A 24,272-nucleotide genomic window follows, 5' to 3' on the forward strand; every position below is an offset into this window, starting at 1 on the left:
AAGATTGTACTTAGTGTGTAAAGTAGACACGCTTATTTGGCTGTTCGTTTTACACATTTCCTTCTGGGGCATGATCTCATACTCTGGCCATAATGACATTTGTTCTAAGGCAACCTCATAAAGGTGAACTAAGCAATCTCTATTTTTTTCATCATCCTCTCTCTGCTAGAAGGGACAGAACAAATGGTCTTTTCCTTGTGATGTTGAAACTGTACAGCAGTGACGTAGTGGAAGTCTGAATTATGGCAATAGCCACCTGCTGGGGCTCCCAACATCAAGTCTCCATCCACTGGGTCTTACTGCCTCTAAGGTGGCCTTTTGAATATTGCAAAAATCACAAATTTTAAAGGATATTTTCTCATGAAAGAATAAAAAGTCTACCCTAGATTAATTTTTTTCTTCTTTTCCAAGTCCCACACCACTGCACTCTCAAATTCACCTCCCTAAAGCACAGATCTGATCATGTTATGCCCTTCTCCATTCAATAAACTTCAATGGCTCCCTATCACCTCTAGGATCAAATATAAAATCCTCTGTTCAGTTTTTAACACTCTTCTTCCTGACTTTCCAGTCTTCTTATTGTCTTATTCCCCTCCACATACTCCACATACCATTAATTGCAATAAAGATGAAAAGACTTTTTCCTCAAAAAGCAATGCGAACCAATGACACTCATTTTGTTATTCTATACACAAGACATTCCATCATTTGACTTCCTGCATTCTTACTGGCTGTCTTCCCATGCCTGGAACTCTCAACTTCTCCTCCCTGCCTGTTTCCTTTGTTTCCTTGAGGTCTCAGCTAAGGTCCTGCTTTTGGCAAGAAGCCTTTCCTTTCTTTCATCTTAGTAATGTCCCTTAGAAATTAGCTCCAATGTCATGTATGTATGTGTGTGCATGTGCATGGATGTGAATTGTGTGTACATAGTTGGTTGCATGTTGTCTCCTCCTCCAGTAAGGTCCTTGAGGGCTGGGACTGTTTTGATTTTTTTTTAATTTTACTTTGTTTTGGTTTTGTCTTTTTTATATCCCTAGTGCTTAGCATAACATACATGAATATAGTAGGTGGTTAATAAATGCTTATTGACTTGACTTTAAAGGAATGCCTACTTTGGAGTCAAAAAGTCAAGAAATAGCAGGGTCGGGGCGGCTAGGTGGCGCAGTGAATAGAGCACCGACCTTGGGGTCAGGAGGACCTCAGTTCAAATCCGGCCTCAGACACTTACACACACACACACACACACACACACACACACACACACACACAACAACTAGCCATGTGACCTTGGGCAAGTCACTCAACCCCAATTGCCCTTCAAAAAGCAACAAAAAAGAAGAAACAGCAGGGTCTTAATTTCTTTACTTGCTGGGAAGGCTGCTACAATAACAGAAAGAAGCTTGAGGATAAAAAACTGATCCAGTTGGCTACATCCCATGATTCCCAGGAGGGAAACTGCAAAGACCTGCCTTCAGGTTCCTCTACTAATTACCAGTTTTTCTCTCTATGAAAACACTGACCTGAATCTGCCCCTTCTAAAACTCTGCTCCTCACCCTTCTGTTAGCTTGGAAGTCTGAATAATGCCATTTCTCTGAAAATGTGCTGTCGTTCCCACCTTTCATTGAATCAAAGTGAACTCTCCCTCCCTTGTCAAATTTTGCATACTGACCTCTTAAGACCTTGCTTCTAAAAGGCTTGGCACTGAGTACTTTGCTCTAAGAAAACTGGAAAGTAAGAGATTTAGATTCTTCTGTAGGACCAAAGTCAAGGACTGACAAGGGCAGGGGTGGAAGTGCCTTATGCACCTTTGGCAGGAACTTTACCTGAGAAACGATTATGTGGCAATAAGGGAGAAGGGTTGAGCCTAGACCTTTGATGATATTGATATAGAGAACTCCTAGGTGAGGAAATACTCTCTACAAAACATAATATTAAACAGTTTTCTTAGAACACTGAGAGGTTAAGCCCAGGATCACAAGCCCGTATGTGTTAGAGGTGATACTTGGACCCCTTTCCTCCTGCTCTGAGGCCAACTCTCTATCTACTAGGTCATATTGTCTTGAAGGTGAACTGTGAATAATGCAAGCAGCACAAACATTGAATCAAGGATATACTCTAGGGTCTTTCTTTTTTTCTTCTTCTCTTAAGCCTTTAGAACCTTCAAGAAAGTTCCACTTAGATGCTTAACAGAGCTGCCTCACTCCACTCAATCTTATTAGACTTTTCCCTCACAACATGCACTCTAGAAAGTCATGCAAATTGCCTCCAATAGCAGTGTTTGGGACCAGGAAAGGCTTGCCCATTCTTCCAAAAGAGGAAACATCCATCTGCAACATTCTTTGCTCACATTTCTGCACAGTCAAACTTATTAGTAGCACGCAGCAAGCAAGGTTGATGCCCAGAACAGGACCACAGCAAATATTAATGGCACGATCATTAAGCACACAGCACACACAGGGGTCTTTTTTTAATACCTCTCTCTGTTGCATTTGTCATATTAAGAGCTGCATGACAAACAAAGGGAAAAGCAGGTGAAGTATCTTGCGAACATTTAAACCCTTAATATGTACCATTAATTGCAATAAAGATGAAAAGAAAGACTTTTTCCTCAAAAAGCAAGTATTTTCCACTGGCGTTCCAAAAGAAAAAGACATAAATACTAAGTTAAATATACATAGACCTTTGAGAAAATTTTAATTTCTCACTATTCCCTACCAGAGAAAGAACTGGAGCCTGAATGCAAACCAAAGCATACTTTTAAAAACTTTTCTTTATTTTTCTTGTTTGTTTTGTCCGTTTCCTTTTGTAACATGCCTAATATGGAAATATGCTTTCCATGGCTGCACACGTATGATCTATATCAAATTGCTTGGCTTCTCAAGGAGGGGTGATAGAAGGGAGAGAGAAATTGGATCTCAGCATTTAAAAAAAATGAATGCTAAAATTGTTTTTACATGTAATGGAGAAAAATAAATTTAAAAAACTTTAAGAGATTTTGTACTTTCAAATATCTTGAAAGCCATCTGTGATAGCCTCTGGAGCATGTCATGTAGAATTCTCAAAGTGGGCTTTATTGATTCTGCCTAGTATCTTTCAAAGAGGAACAGACACACTTAGACAGTTGATCAGGGAGAACAGAGGTGTCAGCTTAGGTCAGTACATTCAGGTCCCTTTGTAGAGCCAAGAACATTCAACTCTGGATTGTCAAGTTCCTTTAGCACTAATGAGAGCTTAACATGTAAGCCTAAGAGAAACCTAGTCAAAGATTCTTTTCTAGCACACAGTCATACAGAATTTTAGAGTAGAAAGGTTTCCAGAACTCATCCAGTCCAACTCCTCTTTTATACATGAGGAGACTGTGATCCCTAGGAAAACCTTGACCTCACTCATGGATTTACATACTTACACACTTACACACACACACACAAAAGGTGTGGGCCTCTACGCATATGAAATGTACTCAAGACTATTCTGTTCTCAGACTTATTTTTCTTATTTCCAACCTGCTGACTTTTCCTGTTATGTGTTTTATCCAGTCTGCCTCTTAGCACTGGATCTCAACTCACTCAAAACCCTTCCCTTAGCTCCAATCCTAACTCAGAGGCAATAAGTGGTCTAGTTGATAGCATGATACACTTGAATAGGGAACCTAGGCTTGAATCTCATCTCAGAAGCTTACTAGCTATACAACTGTAGACAAGTCACTTAAATTCTCTGGGTCTTAGCAACATAGTTTTAAAAACTGGAGACTTTAATGGAGGCTAGGTGGTTCAGTGAATAGAGCACCAGCCCTGGAGTCAGGAGGACCTAAGTTCAAATCCAGCCTCAGACACTTAACACTTACTAGTTGTGTGACCTTGGGCAAGTCACTTAACCCCAATTTCCCTGCACTTCCCCCTCCAAAAAAAAGAAAAAAAAGAAAAATCAAAACAAAACTGGAGAGTTTAGACTTAGTAACCTTTAAAATCCTTTCTAGCACCAAAATCTGTGATACTATACAAATTTCACAGAAGATTCAGAGCTAGAAGGGTCTTAAGAGTTTGCCTAGTCAACTTCTTATTTGACAAATGAGGAAACTGAGCTACAGTTTTTAACATCCAGAGGTATGATCCAGGTAGTGACTGAAGAACCGAATGACAACCTATTTTTATGTTGTTTATTCCCTTTGGTATTCTAGTCACTTCCTATCAGTTTTACTTTGTAAAGAATAATTTTAAAAAAAATACTCATTTGTTTCCAGAGCAATGTTCTTGTATGAGATACAATTAGATTAAGGAGAAGTAATAAAAGGTAGTGTCTAGCCCTCAACTGATGCACCATTTAAGTTTTGCTAACCCAGAAAGCATCATCAAGAAAGTATAAATTAAGTTGGTGTTTACCTTTTAAATTTTTTTTTAATTAGAGAGACTTAAAAAAGATTCTCCAAACATCTGAGTCATAATATGTTACAAGTTCAGACTAGAAAGATTTCACATTTGTACATTAATGCTCACTGGACACCTTTTTTGTCACTAGGGTGAAAAGATATAGAAATCCCTTATAGCTTGATAGCATTCCTCGGGTTGAGACCAAGAAATTTTGTAATGCAGGAAAGACATGTGAAGTTGAAGGTATATGAAGCAGCTGTTTTAGTATTTATTATGCTAGAGAATGAAGTGCCATTAATAAATGAATGAAAGAAAAAGCATGTATTAAGCATTTACTGTGTGCCAGGCATGAAGTGAGCAAGTCAAAGAACTTGGACTTCTTGAGTTTGATTTCCATTCTTTCTACATGACCCAGAAAAAGCCACAATTTCAGTAGGAAATTATGCTAACTCCTCTCTGGAGGAAGCACTGGAAATGGAGCCAGGAAGACCCAAGTTCAAGTCCGTTCTCAGATACTTACTAGCTATGTGACCCTGAACAAGTCACTTAACCTCTCTGTCTGCCTCAGTTTCCTCATCTGTAAAATGGGGATAAAAATTCCCATGGTTGTTGGAACAATAAAATGAGATAATGTTTATAAAGCACTTAGCAAACCTTAAAGTACTATCTAAATATTAACTATTGTTATTATGCATTCTAACATTATTAATAAACATTAGAAATGCAACAATTGCAGTTAGTCTAGAAAAAAGGAAACTTTTAAAAATAGGGATAATGGTAAAGTTATGCTGGGATGAATAGTTTCCTATTCATTATTCTACTTCCCCTGAAGTAACATATTTATAAAGAGAGGTTACAGAAAAGCATTATGAGATAACTACATAGTTTATTTTTACTTTTTGCCTTTTTAAATACATTGTTTTTCAAACTAAGTAAGAAAAAAAAACCTCTTCGTTATGAAATAAGAATTAATACAAGGTGATTGAAGAGATGACTTTGGTGGAATTCGTTTTTGTTTTTATTTTGCTTTTTGGAGGGGGGAGGGCAGGGCAACTGGTGTTAAGTGACTTGCCCAAGGTCACATGGCTAGTAAGTGTTAAGTGTTTGAGGCCAGATTTGAACTTAGGTCCTCCTGACTCCAGGGCCAGTGCTCTATTCACTGTGTAACCTAACCATCCCCTGTTTTTTTTTTTAAGCATCTTCCTGCATAAAACATAATTCTATTTTTTAATATAAAGAGGAACTTTTAACAAAAGGGGAAGCATAGAAGTGGCTTAAATTCAGGATCTTTCATTCTGTAGCTGACCTTTTCTCTTTTTTCTCATTATCTCCTCTACTCAACTTTCTAGGTACTTCACCTTCCTAAGTACATGAGGCAGATGGGCAGCTAGCTTAGGCTTCAGCTACTAACAGGTAGTATATATTCAATGAAACAACTATATTTTTTAATCTCATGGATATACCAAGAACTATGCTAGATGCTGGGGGAGATACGAAATTTAGAGGTGATACAGACTGTGTTTTCATGGAGGTCTCAGTCTAATAGAACTATGTGATACTTATACTTTAATGATCTAAGATTTCCTTCAAGGTCCAGCTAAAATCTTAACTTCTACAAGAAGCTTTTTTTATATCCCTTAATTATTTTCTTTTTTCTTGGAGGGGGGAAGGCAAGGCAGTTGGGTTAAGTGACTTGCCCAAGGTCACATATATAGTAAGTGTGGCAAGTGTCTGAGTCTGAATTTGAACTCAGGTCCTCCTGACTCCAAGACCAGTGCTCTGTTCACTACACCACATGGCCACCCCTATATCCCTTAATTCTAATGTCTTCTTTCTGTTGATTATTTCAGTCTATTCTGTATATTGCATATTTGTACATAGCTGTCTGCCTGATTAGACTATGAACTCCTCGAGAGCAGGGACTTTTGTCCTTTTGTTTTTCTTTGTATGTTCAGAGCTTAGCATAGTGCCTTTCACACAGTAGGTGCTTAATAAATGTTTACTGACTTCTTCACATCAGTACAAGGTTTTTCCTGCAATTCTCCGTGTTCAAAGGGCAACTTCTCCAGGTCTCCCTGTAAGGAGATAGCTTGATGAGTTCTTATGGCCAAAAAACAATACAGTCATCCTTCATGATAAGCCTTTCTGACCTCAGACAACAGATATGGAATCTATCAAAGACTCGTGATCCACACCTTTTCATCCTAATAAGAATTCTCTGATCTTGAGCTCCACTTCTCTAAACTTTGGTAACTTAGGGTCACCTGGATACCCCAATGAGACATAGAGTAGGGATTTATCAGAGGGAATCAAAACGAGAACCCTAATTCAGTAATGCATGAGAAGAAAGCGCTATTTGCCATCTGAGCAGGTAAATATCATTATCGGTTCAGTGTCCCTGACCCGTGGAACTTTTGGCCACTGTTACTCAACTCCTTCATCCCTAGTGCCCCAAAGCTGCTTTCTTACTTGCTTTACCCTGTACCTTTCCTTCCTCCAGATATTTCTTATGTTCATCAGGATCTTTGACCACAGGCCTTCTTTTTCCCTTCAGCTTCTGCAAACATCCCAGTTCTTGCTTGCCTAGAATATGACACTCGGTCTTGGTCTGATTGTGCCCCATTCATTCTTTTCAACCAACCTGGTTTTTGCCCAGCTTTGACATTTGCTTTGTCCCTGACTCATCTAACCAGCTCATAACCTTATTCTTACCCTGCATGTCTGTACCCTGGCATCTTCCTTTAGTTTTTTTCAATTCCTGATTCAATGTCTTGTATCTTTAATTCTCTGCCACCCACTCTGGATATGATAATGGTGACATATGAGAGTCAATCAAGAGCTGCTCAATTACATGAGCAAAATAAAGTGCCCCTCCCTTAGCAAAAGGCCAGAGCCTGTGACAGAGGGAGTGCTTTATAGGATCCCACCACCCCCACCAAACTATAACATTAACAACTGTGAATGAGCAAACTGACAAAAGGCAGCAAAGTGGGAAAAGAAGAGCAAATGTGATCATCCCATTGGTCAAGTCCTGTCAGTTCATCTCTGCAATGCTCCTTATCCTCTCTACTCTCACTGCTACACTAGTTCCAGCCCTTGTTAACTCTCCTTTTGGTTTAAAGGACCTGGGTTCAAATTCTGGCTTTGCTAGTGATGACCCATGTGACCTTGGGTACATCACTTCAACTTTTTGAGTCTCAGTTTTTTCATCTGTAAAATGAGGTGTGTTGGACTGGATGAGCTCTAAGGTCCTTTACAACTCTGTTTTCTTCATTTGTAAAGGAAACCTGTTTTTATAAACTCATAGCTTTCCTGTAAGAATCAAAAGGATATGAAAAAGCTTTGTGAATTATGCAAAAACAAATGAATGTTATTAGGATCATCTATGCACCACTTGATGCTGTGAAAAAGTAATTTCATTTATTAACCAGGCTAGTCACTGGAGATGTTTTTGTTGTTTTTCCTTTGAATCAGTCAACCCAAACAATTGTTTAAACTTCACAGATACAACCTTGTGCATTTGGTTGTTAGACAGTTGAGAAGTAATATGGTGCAGTGTGGAAAGACTCACAAGATCTGAGTTCAGATGCTGCCTCAGTGTCACAGGATCTGAGTTCAGACATTTATTCCATTTGTCACCTTGCACAAGTCATTTCATTTCCCTGGACTTCAGTTTCCTGATGTATAAAATGAGTGGACTGGACTAGATGGTTCTTGGGTACTCTTCCAGCTCCAGATGTATGATCCTTATCTACCAACCCTTATGCTTTCCTAAGAAAAGTAAGTGGGAGTGCCGTTAGCAAATGGCAGCTACATAATGATGAGCTCACATTTTCATCAAAGCTTAATTTAAAAAATTAACACATTAGAACTGTGCAGTTCTCTAGGGTAAATATTACAAGTAATAAAACTAACATTCAACAGACATTTTAAAGCATTTCATGCAGGGTACTGTGCTTAATGCTGAGAGAAATTCAAGGGTAAAAAAAAAAGTCTATAACTTAAGAGAGCTTGTGGTCAGGTAGGGGAAATTATATTCCCTACCTCACTCCCTCAACACACATCTATGAACAGGATTAGTGTGCATGAGGAGAACAAAGAGAGGTACAAACAAAATGTCTGGACATTTTAAAGGAGGAAAAGATTATTTCTAGTGGTGGAATCAGAAAAATCTTTACAGAGAAGGTGACATCGTATTTGAATTTTCTTGAAGTATAAGCAAGATTCAGAGAGATAGATATGGGTGGTTAAAGGCTTCTGGGGATAGGTAGTTGTGTGATTAAAGGTACATAGGCAGGAAATAATGAAATGTGTTTCTAGAGAATAGTGATTAAGTAATCCCAGTCTGGCTGGAACGCAACATGTAGATGAAAGGGAGTAGTGGAATAGAAACCTGGAAAGGAAGGATGAGATCAGACTATAGAGAATCAGGGAAACCACAAACTGGCAAAATTATTTCCTAGTTTCTATTCAGTCCCATTGAAATGTTTATAATGGCTGCAATTTATATAGCACATTAAGATTTATGTTTTTTAAGATTTGCGTATTTGTTTTATAAGATTTATAAAATTTACATTTTACATCCATCACGTCATTTGATTCACTATGATATCTTGTGACTACTAGTATTATTGCACCTATTTTTACAAGTTGAAAATCAGAAAAGTGAAATGATTTACCCACGATCACAGAACTAGTTCGTTTTGGGGACAGGATGCAAAACCAGTTCTCTCCTGAGCTCAAGTCTAGAATTCTTTCCACTAAACCATTGAAATTGCTTTCTCTTTGATTTCATTTTATTTTTATCTTTATTTTCTCAGCACCAACCAGAGTGCCTTCCACATTTTACATGCTTACTAAATGTTTGTTGAGTTGCAATGAGTGACTACTGAACTTGGACATTTGATAGAATGTAGTGAATTATTCTGTCTGTTGTTTATTAATTTGGTTTCCTCATTGCCATTGGAGTAGTCTTGTGCTTGGGATTTTCCTTGGTTTGGTGTTCTTACCCCGACCTCTAGTCTGAGCCAGTTCAGATATATGTCTTCCATAATGGAATTTAAAAACCTCACATTCTGATCTGTCCAGGGTAGGTAGAACTCACCTTCTACTTCCAGCATGACTAGTTTGGAATATGCTGTCCCGAGGCTATTCTTGGCCACACATCTGTAATGTCCTGCATCTTCCCGTTGAACATTGTGAATCCTTAAACTCCCAGATTCAAGAATTGCGATTCGGGCATTTTCCTATGAGAAACAGAAAAGGATTCCGTGTTGAATGATTAAAAGTCAGGATGTACTGGCTTATGAGAGCGGACTGTTAAATTTGCTGTTTAAGCATTTATATTTCAGAAATCTACAAATGTTGTAAAGTGGGTCTTGATTTATTGCTTTGTTCATTGTCTAGATTTAAAGTGGTGAAAAATGTTAACAAGGCAGATTAAACTTAAAAGTGCATACTTTATTTTTCAGAAAAATGGTTGTACACAATAACATTATGAGGAGTAACAGAGACACACTTTTTGGTTGGGTAGGTAAGGCCAAAAGGATGCTTTACTTGAACATTTGCTTTGGAGCTAACTTTATTTGTATGATAATCAAAGAGGAACTTGGAAATGAGGTACCCTTTATTTCCCCAGACTTCAGAAAGTTACTCAGACATCCCTGACATAACCTTTGAGGAAACAATGTCACAATCAGAGAAATAATAGTATTTACAAGTTAGATGGCTGTCCAGGACAATGTACTTTAATCATTACCAGATCCAGAAAAGAGGAATAGACTTAATCATAGCCTAGAATGTTCTTTCCACTTTTGCTACATGTCTGACTGGGAATGATTGTACTTTACTACTGACTGATAATTAAAAGAACTGTAGTTTTCCCTATCAAAAAGCTCACTAGCTATTGCCCCGTAGCAGATGGTAATAGGGAGAAGCAGATGGCTCTGGGGATGACAAATAGCTGATGGTTAGCACTAGCAGAAACCAACTTGGCGACCGTGGAGCTGGTGAAGACACCAAGCAGAGATGATGCATTGAAGAGCAGAGAGGCAGTGCTCAACAGAGATGACAGCATCTGAGAATATTGATAACTTTGCAGTATTGGAGATGTGAGCTGCCTCAGGCACAGTGGTATGCACCCCAAGCCTGTGCTCTACACATGCAGTCCTGGCACATGCCCCTTCTGTACTCTCTGGTACACATGTTCCCTATGGGTAAGGCCTCACATTTATTTTCCACACCCCATTGGTGGTTTGGCAACCTGAGGGAGAATAGACATGATTGTCAATGGGGGAAGGTAATTATTTTATTTGCTATGCTGTCTGATCAAATATGTTTTGCTTTGTACTGATGGGTCTTCTAGTCGACTGATAACAGTAAGCATCCAGGGGTACTCATATATTATGGTTTTGCTTTTTTTTTTGAGGGGAGAAGGTAGGGCAAATGGGGTTAAGTGACTTGCCCAAGGTCATACAGCTAGTTTTGTGTTAAGTGTCCAAGGCCGGATTTGAACTCAGGTCCTCCTGACTCCAGGGCCAGTGCTCTATTCACTGTGCTGACTAGCTGCCCCATATTATGGTTTTGAATAGTTGCTGTGTCACAATTAAAGCTGGGATAGCTTTTCAAGGGGTTCACCAGGTGGGTGTCTACAGTAACAAGAATGGCAAAGCAATATTACTAAAACAAAGGATCATTAAACTAAATTTCAATTAAAATAGTATTAAGTCATCATAATTTAAAAAACCACCACCCATGCTAGTGTAAATCATTGGCTGACAGATCCACAATTGACTTTTTTGTACCAAATACATGATTTAGCACAATATTCCAAAGGAATGATGAAGACTGGAGACATTGAAAGATCATATGAAATGCATATTTTCTGCTGATTATTCTCATGAGATGTAAGATGTTCAATTTTTAAAAATCGAACTAAAACCATTCATTTTATAACCATTAAAAAAAGTTACATGGAAATAATTTAACTCAACTCTTCATTTTTCCATTCATATCATCTAGCCCTCTCCAACACAATCCGACACTGATGCCACTTTATGGCATGGGGTGAGCCCAGGTTCTCAAATGCTCTACTAATAAGTATAGTAGGACATTCCTCTGAGGTAGAGAGGCTTTGAGTATGGGCTCAGAAGCAGGCTGTGTCTAACCTACCTAATTACAGAGAGACTCCGCAGCAGCAGCAAGTTGGCCTTCAGGTGATGGTTATACAAAGAACGTTGGTGCCAGCGTCCAAGGTAAGATCCCAACCTCTGACACTTAGCACTTGGGTGACCTTGGACAAGACACTTCACTATTTCCCATATGACTTGTTTGGGATATGCTGTTCCAAGGTTGTTTTGGCTTCACACATTGACAATATCCCATCGATAATGGGACTTTGGACAAGCCAGATTTAACTTCCCAGATTTCAGTCTCAGTAAAATGAAGGGGTCATTGAAGATTGCCTCAGAGGTCCCTTTCAGCTTTGAATCTAAGATCCTCTAATCATATATTTTTGAGGGAATAAAGGGGGAGCACAAGACAGGCCATGACACAAAGAAAACACAAAATGACCTATCCTTCTCTATCCAGATTGACGGTGAGTAATGGAAAAGTGTGCTAAGAATCACAGTTTTGGGGCGGCCAGGTAACACAGCGAGTTAGAACACCGGCCCCAGTGTCGGGATGACCTGGGGATCGAATCCGGGCTCAGACACTTAGCACCCACCCAGAAACACCTGGCCATGTAACCTTGAGCAAGTTACTTAACCCCAATTGCTTAAAATAAAAAAAAATAAAAGAATCACAGTTTTTTCAATGACATTAATTTTGCTGTTCTCTAAATGACAGTCACCAAGGATCTGGTTTTGGTGTGGTTAGAACTGTCCTACGTATATATTGGTACTGTCTCTACAAGTTCAAAGATATAGAGAAATTCTAGCTAAATTAAACGTAGCTTGTAGCTTCTCCTCGGAATGGCAAAGAAAGGAGCTGGCAGAATTGGTTTCATTGTGTACCCAAAGGCAGTAAGAAATATCACTTCATGAACCATGAGGTCATCTTGCTTTGCAATAGTCATGATGAACATAAACAAACAGGTCCCAAGGAAGATGATTGCTATTTATGCCCCAACAGCTGTTGCTAAGGATGAAACATTCTTTGAGGATTTTGACAAGCTCTTCCCATCAAAGTAAACTTATATCGAGTTTTCATATCTTCAGTTTAACACTGGCCACAAGGAAGGGGGATGAAAAATAAGTTAAAAATGTTTAGAGATCAAGAAGCAAAAGATGCTTAAGGCTTTCTGGTTCCTTGGAACCCTCATGCCTATATAGCACAAACACTTCCTTCAAGGAGAGTCAGAAGATGCTGAGTATGTTGAGCATTACAAACAACATCACAAACATCAAATTTGATTATCTTAAATGGAAAACTTTGCTGATGGGGAGTCACTTCTGAATCCTGGCCTGTTGGAACAGACTTAGGGACAGAACCAGCTCCCATAAGTCACTGCATAGGGTATGAGAGCCCTAGTATATACTCTTTAGAGCACTGAGTCCAAGCTTAGGGTCTATGGGATATGGAGTCCTGCATTGCTTCTCCCTGGCCTATACTATCCATTGAACCCATAATTTACCAAAGCATCTGACCATCCCTTTTGGTATCCAATTTGACACTATAGGTTTCTATACACAGATAGAAGGGAAGTTAGTGCCAGGTCTGGAGTCAGGATAAGCTGTGTTCAAATCCAGCCTCAGGCACTTACTAAAGCTGTGTGACCCTGGGCAAGTCACTTAACCCTATTTGCCTCAGTTTCCTCATTTGTAAAATGAGTCAGAGAAGGAAATGGCAAATAGTTCTAGCATCTTTGCCAAGAAAAACCCGAATGGGTTCATGAAGAATCAAAACACGACCGAAACTACTGAGCAACAGCGGTACTAAATAGAACTGTTCCACAGGCCCATAGTTATGGAATCACATCTCAGAGGTAGAAAGAATCTCCAAGATCATTTAGCTCCACCTCTACATAGCCAACAGCCTCCACTCAGGAGCTCAAGTGGTCATTCAGCCTTCACTTGAAAAAGCTGGTGAAGGGGAATGCTAGTGAGCAGCTCAGTGCAAAACCCTAGTCATTTTGCACGTTCTTCATTACATCGAACTAATGCAAAATTTGTCCCTTTGCAACTTTGTTCTATTGTGTCCTTGGGGTCAAACATAACAAATCTCATCTTTTTTCTACATGACAATCCTTCCCATTGTTAAAGAGAGTTATCCATTCTTCAGGCTTTCATGAACTGTATCTTGAAACTCTCTGATGATTTTGGGATATTAGGGGTCCAAACTGCAATTTGTGAATAGGAAAATGGGTCTAACTGCCCAAGTCCCAAGTTGGCAAATGCAATAGGCTTCTGCAAGTTTTTGTTTTCCTGGTACAAAACACCTTCCAGGCTGTCTAGGCTGGCATTTGTGTGTAATGTAAATCACTTACCTTCATTGGCAATAGTCAACAAATGATGCCTATGTGGGAAATCTAATGGAGGGTCTTTCATTCCAATGATTTCTCAAGGGTAGAGATCAAGGCCATATAATATGCTGCCTGCTCCTCGGCTGGCTACATTGCCCCCACCCCACCCTCCATGCTTCCTGATGTAGCCAGAATCAGCTTAAAATGTAATTTGGTGATATTTAGCAAAATAAATAAAAAATACAATGGAACATAGGTAATTCTTAATATATGGTTTTCTCAGTCAATGTGTAGCTAGCAGGGATCCTTATGTATAGTTTGTGTTGTTTAATCATTTTTCAGTCGTGTTTGACTCTTTGTGATACCTTTTTTTAGAGAAGGGGTTGGCAAAGATACTGGAGTGGTTTGCCATTTCCTTTTCCAGCTCATTTTACAGAAGAGGAAACTGAGGCAGGGTTAAGTGACTTGTCCAGGGTCACACAACTAGTAAGTGTCTGAGGCCAGATTTGAACTCAGGAAGATGAGTCTGGGCACTCTACCTACTGTGTCACATAGTTGCCCAAATCTGTGATCTATGTTTGGTCAAATTTTCCCTTGTGATGGCCTTCTTATTCAACTCTCATTTCTTCTGACCAATTTTATGAAATGGAACAGGGAAATTGGTCCTGCTCCTAAGATAACCAAAGCTATCACACTAATAGTTCATCACCTCAGGACTCTCTGGTTCATACGCTACAAAGTCCCTCCCTTTAATTACCATTTCCTACTGTATCATTTGTAACGTATGTTGGAAACAGTTTCAGCCTTCACTTACCTCTTACACTGTAGTTAGTAAAGTGTGAAGATCCTCGCTATGCTCCATACTCCCAAATTTGAGGATCCCATGTCCTCAAGCATTAATGTACTTCAGTAGGCAGGTTTTCCCATTTTTAACTCATGGAACGTGGCAAATGAAGGTACTCCGACCCGCTAGCAGTTGTCTGGGAAGTATGTCTGACACCTGCCACTTCTGTAGAGCCCAGAAACATTTTTACCATCAAGGGCTCAACTTTATCCTTTCCTTTTAGCATAGGAGTATGCCCAGGGACTAAGGGCCACTTCCCATGGAGAATCCGTTAAGGATACAGTTGATGTTTCTGTCTCAGCGCTTGTTCTAAGACCTGCGCCTATACTTTTGATGAAACAGGATATTTGGGACTAGAAGAATCCCACTCTAAGAGTTACCATTTTGGTAGCTTTCTATGTTCTTCTAGATAGATTTTTTTCTCATGAATTCATGATCAAAGGTAGATGGTTTTATGATTATTTTCTAGGCAACCTCCTCTCCAAGTATCTCTCTAGAGAATTTGGGAAGTTCTGCTACCTTCCGGGAACTCACATAGAGCAGAATTTACATTATCCTTCCCCCATAAATGCTCTCATCCAGCATTTTACACAGGCAGAGAAATGCCAAAGTACTGTATAAAACCTCTTTAGTGGTATCTTCATAGCAATTTATGGGTATTCCCAAAATCAATGGTACTTTGTATAGTGTTGCAATCATTTAAGACCACTATTTCTCAAACAATGGAGAAACTATTCCATAGCTTAACTTCAAATTAGAGTGAACTATACTTTAGGCCCTGAAGCCTAAAGAATTCCTTAATATGTGCAAGATGTATGATCAAGACTCAGCTGTTACAAATGCAGAGGATATATAGGTAATGCCTGGGGATATCCTCCACTTTCCAGGTTAGGTCCCCCAGAAGATGACTACACTCTTGATGGTTTCATTCAATAATCAAGCAGAGAACACAATCAGCTCAAAGCAAAAACACAAAGCACCTCCTCCATAAATTAACATGGGATATACTCTCCCACAAGTATACCCAACATCATCAGAAGACATGTGTAGCCAGGACTTTTGTGCAAGGATTAGCAAATCACGTCTCTGATGAAGAAGACACTTTAGACATTGCCAGATGCTGTTCCACTGGACATTGCTGGACACTTCATATATGTAATCTTCACCACCTCCATCTTCTGGTTCAGCTGAAACGCAGGTGATTGTTCTGCAGCAGTCTTTACCCTAGGACTATCAGAAAGTTTCCCCCAATTCTGCTGTCTCAGAATCTTGGTTCTGGACCTTGCTATCTCCCAAGGAGCAGGATTTTAGCTCCAGGCACCAAGCCTCCCTCTTCTTGTCTCTCTTGTCACAAAGGGCAGGGGATCAGGAAGCAATGTCCTTGATTTCTCTTCTCAGGGTTTGTGATAGCATGGGCCTCTTACGGTCTTGTGTTTCTAACAGAGGACGTTATTCTGGTGGGGGACAGAGAGAGAAGGAAAAATACTTTCCTTCTTTGTTTCACACTGCTAGAGATACAAGTGGAGAGGTAACGAGTAAGTCGTCAAGGGCTCAGGCTTTCCTCTAGACCAAACTATCAAGGTCACTTTCCACAGTCAGGCTATCTTACTTTTTATAGTGCCAACAGGTGTGACTGGTCCTTAAACACAGAATATGAGTTCACTGAGTACCATAAACTGACTTCATTCAGTACCCGATACTCTATTATATTATCAGGTTGTTTAGGAAATTCTTTTACACTTCCTTATTTGGATAAAGAAAACTCCCAGTTTCATCACAGAGTACCCTGAATCAATCAATCAGTCTCTCTCTCTCTCTCTCTCTCTCTCTCTCTCTCTCTCTCTCTCTCTATATATATATATATATATATATATATATATATATATATATAAAGTGACTACTGTGTACCAGGTACTATGCTAAATACCGAGGATATAAAAAGAAGGAAAAGACAGACCCTGCCATGAAGGAGTTCATAATTGAATGGAGGAAGTGACATGCAAACAAATACACGCAAAGCAAGCTATATGTAGAATAGATAGGTAAAAAATAACAGAGGGAAGGTACTAGACTTAAGAGGAGTTGGTGAAGTCTTCCAGTTAAAGAAAGGATATTGGTTGGGACCTAAAGGAAATTAGGGAGGTTAGCAGGCAGAAAGGAGGAAGGAGAGTGTACCTTGTGCTAACATGGACAGTCTCAGATGAGCCCCTTTTCTTCCAATTGGAATCATTTTGATAGAGCCTCTTATTCCATGAAGGACCAAATTCTCCTTGGAAGGATTTCTTTATTTATCTTGACTTGCAGGTAAACAAATATATGGACACTATTGCCCATTAAGAGGCAGCTACCTCCCTGCTTGCATGTATATGATTCAGCACAATGCAGGAGAAAGTTTTGTTGAAAGTAAGAAAAAACCAAACAGAAACCCTTAAATGAGCAATTAATCCAAAAGTCACAAATTTAAGGCCCTAAATTAATATCTTCTGCTGGACTCTATGGACACACACACACACATACATACACACACACACACACACAGATTTTTCTTTGTCAATCCCCTGATCTCTAGCAATAGAAAGGGAAATGGCCTTATTTTTGTCTCTCCCTATGTGACTTGTGCCCTTCCTTAAAGCTACTTCAAGCTCAGTAATTCATAAAATTTCTCACTGCCTTATGTCATAGGACTTAATGCTGGAAGAGATCGGAACATCCTTATTTCACAAATTAGCAGTCTAAAACACAGGCTGGATAAATAACTTATACAAGAACACAAAGTAAATCACAAAACAAAAAAATTGAACCCAATTGCAGTGCTTTCCCCACCACACTTAACTTCCTCTTGAGCAAAGAAATTCTTTAAGATTGTCCAGTCTTTCAGTGATTTTCTGTGTGAAATATGAGGGCAAAAACTCAAAAGTCTTCTTTTTTTCTTTGTACCACTTCTCTGCTCATTCCCCCTTTCCCCTTAAAAGTAAAAGAGGAAGCATGGGTTTGGAGTCAAGGGACCTAAGTTTGAGTCCAGACTCTGCTATTTACCATCTATGTAATCATGGACAAACCACTCCCCCTTCCTCACTCTCAGTTTCCTCACCCGAGACATGAGAGGGTTGGATGAGATAGCCTTAAAGGTCTTGTTCTAGTTCTCAATCTATAATGATCCCAAGACACTTTGATAAATTTACCATATGCTTCATGTGAATATTAATTTTTTGATAGGCACACTAAATGAATGATTGGTGGAATAGTGAACTCAAATGTTCTAGAGAACAATTTGGAACTATATGCAAGGGGCTATAAAACTGTGCATACCCATTGACCCAGCAACTACTGGATGTGTATCCTGAAGAGATCAAAGAAAAAGGAAAAGGACTTATAAGTATTAAAAAAATATATATCTTTTTTTGTGGTGGCAAAAGAATTGGGAATAGAGGGGATGCTCATCAAATCAGAAATGGTATCACAAGTTGTGTCATATGAGTGTGATGGAATACTATTGTGCTACAAGAAATGACAAGGCAGGGGTAGTTTCAAAAAACATGTCAAGACCTATTTGAACTGATGCAAAGTAGAGTGAGAAGAATGAGGAGGTCATTGCATACACTAACAGCAATGTTGTAATAATGATCAGTCATGAAAGATTTGGCTATTCTGATCAAGATAATGATTCAAGACAATTCCAAAGGATTCATGATGAAAAGAACATATTATCCACCTCTAGAGAGATAACTGAAGAACTCAGAGTGAAAAATGAAGTATAATTTTCTTGCTTTCATAGTTTTCTTCCTTTTAAAAATTGGCTAATATGGAAATATGTTTTGCAGGATTTCACATATATGATTGATATTGTATTGCTTGCCTTCTCAGTGAATTAGGAGGAAGTGGGAGGGAGAAAGAATTTAGAACTCAGAAGTTTTTTTTTTAAAGGAATGTTAAAAATAATTTTTTAACAAGAAAAAAAATGCTAATTTTTCTATGTCTCTCACTATGAGAGGCAGGTTGGTGAAAGAACTTAGCATCAGTACTTAGATGACAAGGTGAGACTAGACACTGAGAAACCAATTAGGAAGCTATGTCAGCAGTCCAGAAGATATAAACATGAAATTTCATGACCAATAGTAATAACTAATAAAATCATTATGACTCTTTGAAAATAAATATTTTAGGAGCAGCTAGGTGTCACAGTGAATAGAGCACCAGCTCTGGAGTCAGCAGGACCTAAGTTCAGATCTGACCTTAGACACTTAACACTAGCCGTGTGACATTGGGCAAGTCACTTTACCCCAATTGCCTTGCCTTTCCAAAAAGCAAAAACAAAAAAAAAAAAGAAAAGAAATATTTTATGTTAAATATACTTTTTCAAAAACTTACTCTGAGTATGGTGTCTCCTTTGATCCATGATACTGAAGGCTTGGGATTGCCCATTGTAGTACATGGCAAGACTGCCTTTAATCCTTCTGTTATTTTTACATTGATTGGAGGACGTGTTATTTTAGGCTCTAAAAGAAAAAAAGTCCAAAGTAAGAGCTGACTATTTTATAGACATTAGAACAGGATAAATGTTTACAATACATGAAATTTAGGATCCATTTATTTATATTTCAGTACAAGTGAATAATTTAAAAGACCTAAATGTTTTTATCAGTGGTCATGTAATTACAAATACTTTCATAAGAAATTCTGAGACACTCTTGAGGTAGCAAATTTCCAAAAGTTAAATGTTAATTTAACCCACAGATGTTAGTATTACTAGAGTAGTAAATTATTTTAAAATATTATTAAGTGGTTGTTGGGCTAAGCAAAACTGAGGAAAAAATTTAATTGTAAATTACTGATTAGACACTGCAATTTTTTTTCACTTTGTTAAAGGACTCACTGAAGAAAGCAGTTTCCTTATGTATTTTATTTTTAACTAAAGTATTGAATATAAATATAATTAAAGTTGCTTTAGCAAGTATATAGTTTTAGCTTAACAAACTTCAATAAGTATCACAATGAATTTTTTTAGTCACTCTCCTTGAGCAATTATTAGGGATTTTTGTTTGTTTACTTATTCCCATTCACTTTTCTTTTTTCATGGCCAAATATTTTTCTTTTCTTTTTAATACTTGTTGGATTTAATAGCTTTACAGTATTTGATTAAATAGGCCTCATTTTATTTAGCTATTTCCCAGTTGTTGGGTATTTCGATTACTTCTGGGTTTCTAAAATTTTATTTTATACTGTTGTAAAAATCTGTAAATAGCTATCTCTCTTTCTCCCTTCCTATCTCTTCCTATCCCTCTTTTACATCCTATGATACTTTTAAGTATATATTTAAAACAATGGAATGAATGGATCAAAGATTATTTTTATAACCTGTATACAACCAGCTTGTTCTCCAGCAAAATTCTAAGAGTTTGCAATCAAATTAGCAGTGAGAGCAGTTTCCCACAACTGTGCAAGCATTGAATTTCATGGATTTTCAATATCTTGGTCCTGATATAGGCAAAATTATTAATTTTGAAATATACAATCTACATGCAATTTGTCCCAGAATACACTTAGAGTGTAAAGTATCATACATGCACACAGAGCCAAATAATATAATGTATATAGTGGAATTTTGCCTTCGATTTTAAAAATCACAATAAAACTAATCTACTGAAAAATAATCGATGTGATTTTGTGCTGGATGATAAACTAGATTGTGAGATCCTTGAGACTAATGTTTTTCCCCCTCTCTTTCTATCCCTAATGCTTAACATAGTTGGCACTGAGTAGGATTAATTTCTTAATTTCTTAATGTCAATGCTAGCTGACTGGCTAATAACACTTGTTGACAGCATTTTGTGCATTTCGTTATCACAAGTACTATCATAGAGTATTAGAAGTACATGGCGCCTGCATGTCACATACATGCAGTATCATAAACCTGGAACTAGAACATACCTTAGAGGCAGAATGATCTAGTGTAATGGATTACGGATTTGAAAGCAGGAGATGGGTTCCAGTTACATTGCACAAAGTTATTAGTGGGGCAATTAGGTGGAAGAGTGGATGGAGTACTGGGCCTGAAATCAGGGGGACTTCAGCACAAATCTGGTCTCAAGACACTTACTAACTTTGTGACCCTGCACAAACCACATAACCTTGTTTGCCTCAGTTCCCTCATCTGTAAAATGAGCTGGAGAAGGAAATGGCAAACCACCGTGGTGTCTTCGCCAAGAAAACCCCACATTGGGTCATAAAGAGTCAGACACAGCTGAAACAACTGACCATCACCAGCAAAAAGTTATTAACTGTGTGGCCATGGGTGAGTAAATTAACCTTAATCTGTCAAGGATGGATGATATTTACAGTTATCCCTTCCACGTTGCAACTTTCCCATTGCAGTTTCTATATATCATGGGTCAGAATAAGAAACTAAATGGGAATTTTGTGGAAGCTGAGACAACATGCAAAGGCCAGCAGATGACACAGAAAAAGTTTACAAACTCAGGACATATTTTATCTTTTAATACCATAATAATTCATACTTCTTCTCTGGTATAAAGGGAGGGCTAAGAGTTTTTATGTGGATTTTCCAGATTGGCAGGGGAGGAGGAAGCACCATGCCACTAGCCTCCATGATGTAGGATAACTGTATATGAATTATATCCCAAGACTGACATCAAGAAAGCACTTCAAAAGCCTTAAACACTATGTAAATATGTATTTAATACAGGGGATTTCTTCCCGTGGAAATCTATGAAAATTTCTACAAGGAAATCATAGATCATGTCTCTATTGCTATGCTTATTATTATTAGAGGTTATACAGTCCAATCCCTTCCTTGTAAAATATTTTTAATACGATGAACAATCTGAAACTTAGTAAAATAAAGTAACTTGTTCAAATTACAATTATAATCAATAATGAGACACAGAGCTGGACCTTTTGGCCCCAGATTTATCACTGTCCGTTACATCATACCACTTTATCATTCGATTTTATTTTGGGGGGGCAGTTGTTTTTTTGAGTAGGGGGGAGGTAGGGAAATTGGGGTTAAGTGACTTGCCCAAGGTCACACGGCTAATTTTTTGTGTGTGTGTGTTAAGTGTCTGAGGCCGAATTTGAACTCAGGTCCTCCTGACTCCAGGGCTGGGGCTCTATTTACTGTGCCACCTAGCCGCCCCCTACCATCCTATTTTATAGACAAGCAACCTGAGGCCCAGAGAGAAGTGATTTCCCTTAAGTCATACAGTTATTAGTAGTAGAACTAGGGTGACAACCCTGGCCTCCTAACAGGTAGCCTAGAGTGCTCTTTGAAAGGCACAGAAGCTCGTCTGATCATTTAAAATATTCTTGTGAGGTTGTGCAGGAAGTATACCCAGAAACTCAGTGAAGGTAAAGAATTTGTCCAACATTAGATATTGACAGCATCTCTACTCCAAACCAGTTCTTCTGATATCTTATCCAGAGTCTTTTCAAGTCTAATATAATTAGAATAAAGTTTCATAAAGGAAGGGGGAGGTTGTGCAACATGATTTTTAAATATGCGGATTCAATTCATGTTTTTATTTAAAGGCGTGGGGGAGGAAAAAGCACTTAGTAAGCACCTACTTACTGGGACAGCTATGTGGTACAGTGGATAGAGCACTGGACTTGGATTCAGAAAAATCTAAGTTCAAATCTGGACTCAGACACTTACTAACTTGTGTGACTCTGGGCAAGTCACTTAACCCTGTTTGCCTCAATTTCCTCATCTGTAAAATGAGCTGGAGAGGAAATGGCAACCCACTCCAGTATCTTTGACAAGAAAACCCCAAATTGGATGATAAAGAGTTGGATATGACTGAAAAATAACTCTACAAGGTACCTATTATGTGTGAGGGACTGTGCTATGCCCTTTACAAATTATTATACCATCTGATTCCCACAATAACCCTAGGAGGCAAATACCACCATTGTCTCCATTTTACAGTTGAGGAAACTTGGAAGCAGGCACATAGAGCATAAGTGATTCCCCCAGGGTCACACAGCAAGTAAGATCTCTGACTGAATTTAAACTCAGGTCTAACTGACTCCAGGAAGGGGCAGCTAGGTGGTACATTTGGTATTGTGCTAGGTCTGGAGTCAGAAGGGAATCATATACTAACTGTGTGACCCTGGGAAGGTCACTTAACCCTGTTTGCCTCAGTTTCCTCACTTATAAAATGAGCTGGAGAAAGAAATGGTAAGCCACTCCAGTATCTTTGCTAAGAAAACCCTAAATGGGGAACAAAGAGTTGGACATGACTGAAAAAGACTGATAAACAACTTCCTGACTCTGAGCCTAGAGCTCTATCCATTGTGCCACATAGTTGCCAATGAAACCATTTGGAAAAAATTAATTATTAAATTACTGTGGGACAGGCACTTGGATGGCTCCAAAACACACTGGCTATCGACTTCCCGAAGGATATTTTCTAGCAATGATCATGTAACAAGAGTTGTAGAGTGGCAAAGAGATTGCCAACTAATAACATTCCCAAGAGAATCTGTGGGAACCACATTGTATTGCTTTTATGTCACTCTGAATTATCTTATGTTACTAAAACAATGAAAGACTGTCTTTGAAAATGGGCTGTTGTGAAGTGGAATGCATGTCATTTCTCTCATAGGCTGCTCCCTTATCGACCTGCCATCATCACAGAAATGGGGCAAAACTAAGCACTTTTTCTTTCATTCAAAAATGATTGAATGAGGTGCCTTTATGTTTGAACATGCAGTGTAGCCTAGTGGATTTTTATCATCAGATGTATCCATCACAACTAAATTCTATTTCTGAGGACAATTTCTTTTGGAGCTATACCGTTCAACTCAGACTGTTCCTCCAAAATTTTCCTTTCACCCAGGTCCCATGATTCAGTGTTGTTTACAGTACAACACACCGTTTTGTGTAATTAAAAAGGAATTGTCATTTTTGTCATGTATGACTCTCCATCACCCCATTTGGGGTTATCTTGGCAAAGATACTGGAGTGGTTTGCCATTTCCTTCTCCAGCTCATTTTGCAGATAAGGAAATTGAGAGCAGATTTGAACTCATGAAGATGAGTCTTCCTGACTCCAGGCTGGGCACTTTATCCACTCTGCTACCCAGCTGCCCTAAAGAAACTAGACAAAAGCTTTAAGAGTCCCACAAAGTCATTTTTACCTATCTCTTCCTCAGTTTCATCATCTATAAAATGAAGATAGTATTTGCCAGCTTTGACTCCTCAGAGCTACTACAGTGATAAGATCAGATACACTACGTGTATGTATTTTAGGAAAGGAACTGTACAAATATATACTATTAACTTGTTTAATGAAATGGAAGAACTCCAGATCTCTGGGCAAATGAAAACACCAGCTTTGAATGAGAATGAATATCATTTGTCACAAGTAGGTCAAAATATATATTTTAAGATTTTGTCTGGTGAGCAAAACCCAAAATAACTTCGAAACTTCCTGGATTCCAGAGGTTGTGAATTTTTTTTTTGCTTTTTGGAGGGGGGAGGGCAGGGCAATTGGGGTTAAGTGACTTGCCCAAGGTCACATGGCTAGTTTTGTGTTAAGGGTCTGAGGCTGGATTTGAACTCAAGTCCTCCTGACTCCATGGC

The 24,272-nt window shown here is 38.6% G+C and overlaps 1 protein-coding gene across 1 annotated transcript in view; it reads right to left on the reverse strand.

The window, feature by feature from the left end:
* The window catches only part of MUSK (muscle associated receptor tyrosine kinase), a 221,111-nt gene that overhangs the window by 106,721 nt on the left and 90,118 nt on the right, over window positions 1–24,272 (reverse strand). Inside the window, exons 4-5 of the mRNA XM_069086620.1 lie at window positions 19,041–19,168; window positions 9,470–9,611 (exon numbers count right to left, since the gene is read on the reverse strand). Coding sequence (XP_068942721.1) covers window positions 9,470–9,611; window positions 19,041–19,168 — 270 coding nt within the window. The remainder of the gene's footprint in view (window positions 1–9,469; window positions 9,612–19,040; window positions 19,169–24,272) is intronic.

This window comes from Petaurus breviceps, unplaced genomic scaffold (genome assembly GCF_028583685.1).
Source record: "Petaurus breviceps papuanus isolate PSGF00001 unplaced genomic scaffold, PetGlider_PUasm1.0 118, whole genome shotgun sequence".
Classification (NCBI taxonomy): Eukaryota; Metazoa; Chordata; class Mammalia; order Diprotodontia; family Petauridae; genus Petaurus; species Petaurus breviceps.